The sequence below is a fragment of the Eufriesea mexicana genome, unplaced genomic scaffold, assembly GCF_001483705.2.
Source record: "Eufriesea mexicana isolate 0111107269 unplaced genomic scaffold, ASM148370v2 scaffold549, whole genome shotgun sequence".
NCBI classification, from domain to species: Eukaryota; Metazoa; Arthropoda; class Insecta; order Hymenoptera; family Apidae; genus Eufriesea; species Eufriesea mexicana.
This window is the reverse complement of record NW_016908719.1, coordinates 368,609-380,636: the sequence shown is the minus strand read 5'-3', so window position 1 is coordinate 380,636 and position 12,028 is coordinate 368,609. Positions and strand designations below refer to the sequence as shown.

At 50.3% G+C, this 12,028-nt stretch overlaps 1 protein-coding gene across 1 annotated transcript in view; it reads left to right on the top strand.

Annotated features, from left to right (window-relative positions):
• The window catches only part of LOC108545796 (dystrophin, isoforms A/C/F/G/H), a 460,097-nt gene that overhangs the window by 138,162 nt on the left and 309,907 nt on the right, over positions 1 to 12,028 (top strand). The window contains exons 37-39 of the mRNA XM_017897579.1: positions 3,110 to 3,321; positions 5,879 to 6,033; positions 6,219 to 6,408. Of these exons, the coding sequence (XP_017753068.1) occupies positions 3,110 to 3,321; positions 5,879 to 6,033; positions 6,219 to 6,408 (557 nt within the window). The remainder of the gene's footprint in view (positions 1 to 3,109; positions 3,322 to 5,878; positions 6,034 to 6,218; positions 6,409 to 12,028) is intronic.

The window sequence follows — 12,028 nt, the reverse complement described above, 5'->3', positions numbered from 1 at the left end:
CGGCATTCAAGCTGTTACCAACGAGAACACCGAGTTTTCGCTCTACTTGGCTCGTAAGCTTGCGTAAAGAGGGACAGGCTACGGAACACCGGTCTCTCCCTAGTTTTTAACGCGGTCAGGTTAATAATCCCGGTTTTATAAAAAAAATATTTCTACCCCGTTCGATATTACGGTTTCCCTTGTGTCCGAAACAAAAATTCGTCTATACGTAAACGCGCGTACAAAACCGAATGAAAAATACGATAAAACAGGATAAAATACATGGACGGGGGAAGAAAGAAACTAGAGAGAGTTTCGTTAACGATATGGAAATTTGAAGGAAAATTAAGCCACATTCGTGACCAGGTTGTAGGGAGTTCAGCGGCGCGTTGGCTGGGCTGCGAGTTGAAGGGTGTACGTGCCATCTTTAATGTCCCATCGAACACTTGTCACGCTTGTGACGCGAGTTCAAAAGGGTAGGGCACGCGGGGTCTGAGTCGTAGGGGTCGATGAGAGCGAATTGCTCTCGTAATAAGTCATCGAGAGCAGCTGCTGGGAGACAACGTCCTCGTCTTTTGCACGGGGTATCCCTTCGCAGACCCGGGTGTCTGCCGGGTGGGGGATGATAGATCAAGCCACTTTACTTCCGGTCCCGGGATCCAAGGCTCACGTAGTCGTACCGTGGGTGCTCTTCCCTCTTAACTCCGCAACATTAGTCTGCCATGCGTGGCTTGTCGGATTATATCAGTCTGCGAGCCTAGCATATGCTTCCGGCTACGTGCGAATGCACTCCGATCGTAATTCTTTGTTCCCTGTCCGCGAGAAAATTAGCCACGGTGATGTATCGATGCGAACGGATCCACGATGATCGATCGCCTTTCCGTTTCTTCGACAGCTGCTTCGAGATCGTCAGCAAACGCGTTAACCTCTTCTACGATGTCGCGCGAGACTTGCGGTAAGGAAATCGGGCGGAACACGACGTAGTAGGAGGCGTGGTTCGAAGATAGGGACCAAGGTAAACATTGTGAGCCTCGGGTAGGTTCGTGGTTCATTTTAGCAGATGTTTTCCTGTCTCAGTCGCGCGTTATTCTTCGCCGCGTTCGCACGAAATGGCTCGACGCGTGATCGACCTTGCCGTCGACTATGGCACGCGCCATCGCAACTCGAATCGTAAGGTAAGAAGTTGAACAAATACGGTCGAAATTTCTGCGCGATTTATTACGTTTTATCGCTCGTTTTCTTTTTTTTTTTTGTTTTTTATTTTCTCTTCCTCCCCGCTTCCGTGTACGATCATTTAATCGGTGGACGCGAATCGATTGGTTTAACGGTATCGTCTCTAACGAAAATATTTCGCGAAATATTTCACGTCCGGTGTCGGGATTTCTCGAAAATTGTTTCCGCTGAAACGCGTATTTTTTAATTTTCGGAAACATATAGGACCCCCCTATTTCATGTTAAATCGTGACGCTGCCTGCGAATATCGACGAGAGTTCAGTTGGCGGGGATTCGCTAAACTGCGAATCGCCTGGAGTGCTTACGCGTTTGACTCTCCTCCATTGTAATCGGCAACTGTATCGCTGTTTTCGAATATTATCACTCGGTTTAGCTGCGCTTTTGATTACATCGAATCGAACGATTGCATCGGTCCTCTGGTATATGAAATACCGCGTTTAACCATTCGTCTGTGTCGCGCATTAAAAGCAACGGGAGGGAGAAAGAAAGAAGATAGATTTAAAAATTCGTTAACGCGTTAGCGAATTATCGGAAGTGTGTCTAGCAAATGAAATCGTTCTCGTTCCGATAAAACGAACGGAGTTGGAAGCGCGAGTCGAATCATCCGGACCATCCCCATCGCGCGTTGGCCTAACCATTTTAATCACGCGGTACCTCGAGGGTGACGCTCTCTCAATCACGTTGTTTTCGTTTTAGCCTCGGTCCTGTTCGCCGGCACCCTGTCGCGAAACATCGTGCACATGCGTTGCATCATCAAAGGTACACTATAGAACCCCATTCTACAGAGCTGTCCACGCGTGGTAATTCTGTTGTTACGGATGTTGAATCGCTGCCAATGCTTTGCGCCCCGCTTTCCCAGCTGCGCGTCCTTCCCGCTAAGCTGCTGCAGCTTGGACACCTTCCAGCTGATTCCTCGTGTCTGGCGCGAATTTCAACGTGGATTTTAGCTCGCCGAGAAGTGCTTCTTGAAACAACGAGCACGTGCCAGCGACCCCCGCTTCCTCTCGTGTTCGATTAACGAGCCTTCGCACAGTCGGTCGCACTCGAATTCGAACGTGCGTCGCGCGCGGCCCCGACGAATCGATCATGCGACTCGCCGCCGCTCTTACCTTTATTTCGATTACCGCGTTGTTCCGTTGGCACGCTCGCGGAGTAGCGAAATTCTCACGGCGCGAGCGATCGAATAATTGGAACGATTCTTCCACGGCTTGGATAGGTTTATTTATTCATGCGACCCTTGTTAGGCGAACGACGATGAACAGGATGAAAGTTTAATTCCGGTTAGGTCGGCTTTTTCGAATTATTCCCACAAAAGGAACTGATTGGTTATAATAGCCAAACGCGTGCCCCCAAGCTCCGCGCGCTTTACCTCCGCTCCGTTATTGGGTCTCGGGTTCGCGTAAAGGGTGCAAGCGTATAAAATGAATTTCTAACGAGAAACAGATTGGATTTATTCCGTTTGTTGCCGGTTCCGTTTAATAATCCAGTAGCGTACGCTGTTTTAACGAGTTAATCCGTCATTGCCTTTTTCTCCCGGCCGAATCGATCGTATCTTACCTTACGGAACGAGTATGTCAACGTGTGGACCTGTCTCGCGCAACGTTAAACGCATAAATCATCGGTTGTCGCGAAAAGCGTTCGCTATCAGCGTCGGCCATCTTCGCCGGAGACTGTTCCGCGTTTCCACTCGATCTCGATACCTTCCGCGACCGCCGTTTATCGTCAATTATTCCTCCTCTGTCCCGTAATAACCTCCCAGCCGACTGACGATGCTGTTGTGTCGCGCACCGCGTTTAACCGTTCCGCTTTAAACGGCGGAGAGAAAAAAACGAGAAACGCGGAAGATAGTGGCAGACGGATCGTTTGAAATGGCACGTCCGGCCGATTGTTGTTGCAGTTACGAAGCTGAGGGAGCACTGGGACGAGATGAACTCGAAAATGATGCAGAGGAAGACGGAGTTGGACGCGATGCTCGGGGACAGCCAGCGATACGAGGCGAAGAGGAACGAGGTGGAGGTCTGGTTGGCGCGAATGGAAACTCGGCTGGAGAAAATGCGGGCCGTCGGACACACCGCCGATGTTCTCGAGGCACAGCTCAGGGAACAAAAGGTACGCTGGCATTTTTCTCCTCTTTCTTGCCCGGGCTGCTCTGCATTAACCCGTGCGCGGAAGACCGACCTCTCCGGGTCGTCCTCTTTATCTCCTCTTTATTCCGCGCGTGTCAATGGCTGTGCAACGGACAGAAGGCAACCGGTTCTCCCGTTTGATCGCAGCAATTTACGTTGATTGCGATTAGGAGGGGCTGAATGAATGACCATCTGGGAATTCCGTGTTATTGGCAGCGGTAAATGGGTTCGGCGCGGGGTTTAAATCCCGGCCTGTCGATCGATGATCCCGATGATCGATTCTCCGTGTGTTCAAACGCACGTTCCAGTTTCGAGTAACAGCCAGGGCTGTAAAATCGCGCCGTGTTTCCATTCCTTCCAAGTTTTCCCTGCGCTGATTCGCTCGCGAGATATCGTGGTCTCGCGTCGAGAGAACGTCGAGTCATCGTCCGTGATGTAATTCTGGTCAGCTGGCTTTTGCCGTGTCGCTCCATACAGGGTAAATAAATTAACGTTTAAAGCCGCGACAAGTACTTCGAGCGGTTGCTTTATCTCGACGCGGAATGCTCCCTTAAGCGGATTTTACGGACTCGTTTTTCTTCCCCGGATGTAACTGGACACGTAACGTCCTTACGGGCTAAAATGCATTCGAAGTTCTAATGAGACACGGGGAATAAAAAGTCCCGAACAACGAGTGTTTCCTACTAGAACAATACGCGTTACGTTAGCGTAAAATGTTTCCCGCATTCTACGAGTTTATCCCATTTTACCTCGCCTTCCTCCCATACTCCCCCATTCTCGTCATGCACCACCCACCCCTTCAGAACCCTCGCTAGCGCGCAGATAAACAGGTGATACTGGGGGTAGGAGAAAAGAGCAACAAAAAAAAAGGAGAAAGAAAAGGAAAGAGCAGAGAAAAAATTTCTCCTACGATATTAAATTCCATCCGGCATGAAGACGGCTCGTGGTAATTTCGTAATCTGATTATATGCCATCAGAAAATTACGAAAGCGACCGAATAAAGTTTCCCGTATAATCTAACCGGCGAGCATTCTCTGCAATTGCTCGAATAGAGAAAAAAGAAGAGAGGAAAAAATGGAAAAAGGGAGAGAAAAAGGGGGGAAAAAATAGATATAAAAAGGAACGGTCGCGAGTATAATGGGCAGCTAGGAGCTTCGTTACAGGCCGCGACCGCGATTAAAGAGAACGAACGGATCGGTATTCATCCCAGCAGCTACTAACCTCTTTTTAGCAACGTTCCGCTTTGTGTACCAGAATAACGCGACTCGTGGAGGGAAAAATGGCCGAGCAGAGCGCACGGGGTGGGCAAAGGAACGGCCAAAGTCCCAATCAACGCGAGATCGTGCCACGGTGTAGTACATCACGCGGTCGGAACTCTGTTTACATTCAAAAGAGCCGAATGAGATATTCATGGAATAATTTATTTCGGCGGGGAACGCTGTATCTTCGGGATTCGGGCTGTACCTCTGGTTCCACCTCCATCCTCTTGCCAATCCTCTCGCGTTCCATGCCCCTCCGCTATTGTCCTTTTTCTCGCTTGTTGGTTCGCGTTGAAATTATCGGGCGTACGTAGATATTTTCCCGGTTATATGGTATGCAACAACGTCGGGGAAAATCGCGGGAAAGGTACGTTATATCAGATCGGCGGGGAAGAAGCAACGGTCATTGTTTTACCTCGTATCTCGAGAGCTTCCCTTTTCGACGTTCGAACGAAGCGCGATGGCTGCGGAAAGTGCTCCAGAAAAATATTCCGTTCGTTTATTCGGTTACTGCAACAATCTACCGTAAGAGTTTGCGCGGTTCCAGGGGGTCCTAAACTAATACTTCAGCCCTGTCCTACGCGAGAACCTACTTTCGGTGTACGTTTCGTTTAAAAGGGTTGCTTCCCCGTTGTCTATCCGGTATCTGTTTTCCTTCGAATTATCGCGATTCATCCGTTTCCTTTCTCATTTGCCACTCGTTTGTATCGTCTGCATATATTCAGCGATCTTTGACTGCTTCCCATGGTGGCTAAGCCCATGGGATCGAATGGTTTCTTTTAAATTAAAGTCCGAGATAATTCGTCGGGCGAAGACGGGCAATAAGAACGCGTTTTCCGGTTCGACGGCTTAATCCGGATTACCGGTAAGTTTTATCCACGCGAATCGGTCGCCTGGCCGGCCAAATAAAAGTTTCCACCACACGGTATACCGGCATAAAAGTTCGAAGCCGGGCCTCCTCCTCCTCTAGGAAGATTTAACTTTTGCGAGTTATCGAGAGATGCGACTTTCGATTCGACGGACGACGAAGGTGCTCGCGAGATAAGTTTACTCGCCTCTGCGCTGGCCTTCCCTCGGGGGTTGAAATGCTTCCAGAAATAACTGTTAATAACCGTTGTGCAAAGATTCTTCCCGGAACTGTTACGAAGAACAGAAATAACGTTACGCTCGTGCCGGGGAAATTTATCCGTCGTTTATGAAATATTTCCATCGCGTCGATTGCTTCTAAACCGTTCGATAATCAGACTCGTCGACTAACTGAACTTTGTTTTGTTTGTGCAGTCGTTCCACGCGGAGCTCCACCAGTACAAGCACCAGATCGAGCAGTTCAATCAGCTCACTCAGAAGTTGATCGCCGTTTATCAAGAGGACGACACGACCCGCGTGAAAAAGATGACAGAGACCATCAATCAGAGATACAACAACTTGAACTCCAGGTACGTTGCATTCGGTTTATTTTACTCGCGTCGGTTCGCGGTTTCGTGCAATTCTCTGCCCGAAATTTCGATTAATTTTGGAGCCCCGGTGGCACTCGAACAGAAACTCTCCGCGAAATTCGAACTGGAATAGAACGAAATGGCCGTGCTTTGCGACCAGGCTATATCTATTAAATCCTTCTTAGTATCATCAATCGAGGAAAACTGCTTCACTCCGCGATGAACTCCCTCCACAACTTCGACCGGTCCCTGGACAAGTTCTTGGCTTGGTTGAGCGAAGCTGAGTCCTCGATGGAAGGATTGGAAGCGGAGGCCGATCGACTAGGCGGACGACGAGACCAGGGTGCGCTCAGACGACCGCAACATCAGCTTAAGGTAAGTCCCATTTTTGCTCCTTCGAATTAGGCCAGTCGCGAATTCCTTTCAGCTAGCCTTTCATACTCTCTCTGTACCTCGTTGTCTCGCGTTAATTTACTCTCATCGAATTACTATCAGGAAACGTAGACCGTGAACTGTCACTACTAGCGTTGACTCTTCGGATAGTAGAAGAGACGAGAGACAATGCGTTTCGTGCGATGTCGAATAACCAGACGTGCGAATTTTTCGCGTGTTCCTGGAACAACGTAACCGCAGGATAAAAATGGTATCGCGTGCATCAACGTGTTTCGAACATGACTGCGATAGACATAATTCAAGCCTGACTAGGTCGTAACATTCCTCGAGACGTTCTAACGGTGGTGGTCAAGACGGGAAACCAGATCTGTATGGGTCACGTGTTGACTCGAGAAGGTTTTACGGCTTCGATTGATTGCCATAAAAGTGTGTCGGAGGTAGAAGGCCGTGCATCGGTATACCCATTAAAAGGAAGACGCTCGATATCTAGTATCGGCGTTACGCGCGCATCAGCTTCCGCGTGTAAAATTCTTCTTTCCTCGTTTTTCGTCGAGCGATATGTCACAAAGATGCGCGTAGTTTTCGCGCGCGATTCAAAAATTTACCCCATTAACAAAGGACCTATAAAATATCGAATCGAAATTCGTTAATATTCAGGGCGTTTCGTTTTTCGTTTCTCGGTGCGAACTATTCTCCTAAATTATGGGAATTCGCTATAGCAACCGAACTTCTGGGAAATTCGCAGACGAGGGACCTTCAACTCTCCAGGTACCTACCGGATAGGTCGCGATAAGCTCTACAGATTCGCGTTCGCTTCGGAAACCCTTTGTTCAGCGAGTGTACCGTATGGTAAAAATACGAGAGGGAAAGGAGCAGGGTGAAATTTATTTATGACCAGGGTTCTTCGCGGCGGTTATAGCTGTAAGCCGATAATGGTGCAAATTTGGGAAACGTGGAAAACGTGGAAAATATTCTTCTTTCCCGTTGATTACTCACCGCCCCGCGGTACGAGTAACGAATCATCCCCTAAATTGTGAACACATTAGCGCGTGCTCGCACGGGTGCGCGTATCGAGCTTATCGCGTATCGATAATTGTAGACGGGGGTTGAACGCGAACGAAACGGGTCGCGTTATTTAAATAATCCGCGAGAATCAGGCGACGATGAGAAAGTTAACCGGCTCGGCGTAACGAATTCATGACGATGATCGGAACGAGACTGCGTCTGTTTACAATTCCGCGGAACCGATGGACCATTCGCGGGGTTAAATTGACATTGCAGCGTACGCGGCACGGCCTATTGCGCCATTTCGATGAAATTAATCCGCAGCCGTCCCCGCGTAACGAACAAACGGCACGCGATTCCGGGAAATTAGCTTATAATATTGTTTGTGCGCCTATACATTAGCTTCGGCCATTCTTTTGGCCCCCGTGCTTTATTCCGTTGTTTGTCCTCCGCCCCCTGTCCGTTTATTGGCTCGTTTCACGGCGAAGGCTCCGATTTTGGACGTCCGCGGTTTGACAGCGTTGGGTTCCACAGGCTGACGCGTATATTCCGTACAACGATGTACATTCTTCATGATAATTCCGTGCTAGACGCGTTACCAGGGGTATTTTCGCCCTCATCGGGGAATATTTTTCGACGGAACGGTTATTTCGTCGGACCCTTTTTCGCGGTCGGCGCGGTAACAATTTCTCTCGTTCGGCTCCTCTTTTCGGCACGCTCGCGCGAATTTTAACTAAACGAGGAACGAGACGGAATTTCCAAACGAACTTTTTATAATGCCTGTCAATGAACGAGGCTTTTGTCGTAAAATATTCGCGGTATCTGTCGACGTTTTATCGTTCGCGCGTGTTTTACGTTCGTATTTAAAGTTAACGGTGCTAAATGAACAGGTATGGCATGAATTTTCGATGACGAAAGGACAGCCGCTCGGTGGCTCGCGCGCGCGCGTGTCCGCGAAATGTAATTTCCATGCACCTCATCGACGAACAGACGACGGCATTGATTATTCGATAAACAGTTGGATAACTGATTGGAATCAATCACTCGATAAATCCCGAGTATCGGGGACGAAAGGAAAATCGCCTCTGCGGCTTCCACGCTGTCCGACCACTTGTCCAATAATAGCGACCATTGAAAATCAATGTTATTTGCCGTGTAACCTGATTATATCTGCGCGTTCCGACGCGTAATAATAATTAGCTCGATCTATTTCAATTATACGCGTTCTCGCGTTCCTCTCCGACCATCTCCAGCGATTCCGTCTCGGTCTCGTGCCCGTTTCGTCCACGGTTCAGCCGATTCTCACTCGCGAATTGTATTTTTCAAGCAAACAACCCGTTTAACGGCCTATTTACCGACCTCGTTGATCGCGTTCCACTTGGCCCGGACCCCTTCCACCTGTATCTCTCGCGCGACAATTTATCGAATTCATTTGACCGTGTTTAACGCTGTTTAAAAACGCGCCGGAGCTTGGCCTCAGTCGAAGCGGAAAATCATATGCACCGGTGTGCAGCGTTCGTAATTGAGCGCGCGAATTCGCGACGCCGGACTCTCGGCCTAATTGTCCCTTTATCGGCGATCGGTTCACGAAGGATTTATATATCTTTCGGACAATTAGCGGGAAAGCCACGCGTCGAACGAGCCGCGTTTCGAATCAGCGGAGCACGGAGTGCCGCGTTTGTTAACTTCGTCGAGGCTGTGCGCAAAATGTTGCGGTTGCAACCGTATCCAGGTTGCTGGATGCGCAGCCACCTCGATCGCAAACAGGAATTAATTTCGAACGCCGAGAGCTTCTCGAGGCGTGCATGCAGATACGGCGTTGCGACCGATCTAAATCGACAGACGCGTCCATACTTCCCGTTGATCAGCTCGGGATCAATTATCTTTAGTTACCCGGAGTTTCCGCGGCCGGAACCGCGCGCGCCTTAACGAGTTGCCAACAATTACACCGCCATCCGACGTGTGCGGGATTATTAAAAGAACGATGATCGTTAACGCCGTTTAATGCACGCGGGCACACGGCCACGTTCTCGCACATGTACGCGAGCCAGGGCGTGGGCTACAAATTACATCCCGGTGACTAATGCCACCTGGACAGCTGCTTCCACTCGTTAAACTTCGAGGTGGGAGCCGCGTTATCGATTGGCATTCGTAATAAAAACCAGCCAACCGAACTTCACCGTCCGACCACTTCGCCTTTTCGCCGAGCTCCTCCACGGTTTATACGCCCCTGTCTTCGAATCTCGGGTATTTCTCTCGGTTCGGAAAGGTCGTAGTTTCGCCGCGACCAGTGGTAGTTACCGATCGAATTTCCAATTGTCGGCAGACGGAGAATCGTAAGGGTCGTGTCGATCTGCAACGAACAGGCTGCAACTATCGCGTACCCGCAGAAGGCCGACCATCGCGACGATGTCGAGCAACATTGTAGTTCCGTTGGCGAAGTTCACGGTTGTAGTCGCGATGCTACTAATGACTCGCCGACCCGGTTGTACCGGAACGTAACTCATGCATGCATAGCGTCTCCGTCTTTCGAGAGCACATCCGGAGGAATTCCTAATACCCTCGTCCACGCTGCACCGTGCTCCCGCGTGCATGAATTGCGATTTGTCGGGCTCGAGTTATGGTCGTCCGATATTGGATCGCGGTTAGAATTACTCGGGATCGAAACGGGACGACTCGTAGCTGCCCCGTGGGACCGGCAAATAAATACAGCCGGCAGGATCGGGATTCTTTTACGGTATTAATATTTACGCTCCGGAGGAGCTCGTCGAACCTCTGGGATCTCGGGGAACCTTCGATTCACGGTCGACGTCGAGTTCTTCGTCTGGAATTCGTTGCTTCGACGTTACGTCCTCTCCGAGTTCCTTCCCGCTTTCCAACGAGATAATATATCCGCGGGATTATGTCTGGATAACGAGGGCATTAAAGAGAGGGAAATGCCGCCGCGCCCTTGGCTCAAAGAACGCGAGACATTCTCCGGGGAAGATTATGCCTCGGCCATGGCAGAACATCAAAGGATCGCGGGATTCGAATTACTCGCTGATCACAGGATTTTCCGAATGATGTATTACGAAAAGGAACCGTCGAGGTACAGAAACATCCGGGGATAACGTGGAAGAATTCGTTGCGGGACAATAGCGCGGAATCTCTCGCTATTCGACCCGCCGGGTCCATTTCGCATTCGCGGTCTAAATACCTCGCCCCATAAAAGATCCGATCCGTCGCGGTAGACGCTTCGTCCGATGCTAAAGTCTGCCTGGCATCCCTTTCGAGATTCACCGGGACACGCCTATATGCTTCCGTTAGAGCCGAAACCACCACTGACAAGTGGGTCACGAATTTCCGTGGGAGTGGAGCGGCGTCGCCTAGGTTGGTTTTAGGCTTCTTGTCATTTTGTGCCGTGGCTGGAGTTCGATGGCTTTACGAACCGTTTACACGGAAAGTAGGGTTCATCGATCGAGGAGAGGCGCTACGGGAGTCGCTTACGTGACCTGAACTTTCGTCTCGCCCCGGGTCGGACAAAGAGGCCTGTCCCTTTTCTCATATTCATGGTAAACACACCGTACGGGCTGGTTCGTTAAATCAAGCCTAGCGTGGCTAATCCGCTTTAACGCAATTTCACTTGGTTTTATTTTTTCAACGAGCCACACGACGACCAATCCCTGCTCCCGGGGACGCGCTCGGTTCTTCGTGCAACGGCGGCACCCTTGGTCGGCACAAATGGGATGTACAAAATTGCAGTCGACTAGAGTAACGAATTTCCCCCTCCTGTGCCCCGGGGGCAACGTAGCCGGACTTTTCATTCGGTCAATTTCACCCTTTCGTTGCGTATTAATGCGTTCAATGGCGAATCACGAGCGGCTTCGCCGAGGCATGGGGCGCGAGAATCGGGGTCTATAATAGTCGATAGAGAGCGATTGATAACGAGAGAATGTCACGCGGGACGACACTGGACGAGAGGGCGCGAATGTCTCGGCCTTGCCGAGAGTTAATATTAAATACGACAATGGGAGCATTCTGTCGGAAAAAGCTCATCCTTGGTTAAATACCAAGGGTTGGTCGTTGCAGCCCGTTGGCCGCGGAGCTCGCGTTAGCGCATAGCGTTTAGTAGGTGTTCCGGTGATGTGCAAAGCGCTTCTCCCGGCAGTTCGTCTTCCCTGAAATCTCTGACCGTGATGAAAACGCTCGTCGGCTAGGAAATGTACACCTGCTTTAACGAATATTCGTCCGGGTTGTTGGCGAATTTGCACGAGAGCCAGCGTCGTTGAATCTCGCGTATCGAAAAACGATCGGGCCGGATGTTTTTCGGGGCGAAAGCTCGGCGAGAAAATTCCGCTCGCGTGCTTGGCGCGCACACGTCGGCGAGGGAACGGGGAAAGTTGGCGGAGTTTTTCGTGGAGGGTGCGAAGGTCACGATAAAGCGAAAGAATCGGTTGGCCACTTTCCCTTTCTCTGCTACTGGCGAAACGCAGCCGAAGAGGATCGATAGAGGAACGCCTTCGCGGCGCGGCCGTCCGCGCCAACGATCATACTCCTCGCTGCTAATAGCCGCTGTTCCATTATACCGCCGGGTACTTTGGTCGCGGGGCCCACGGCG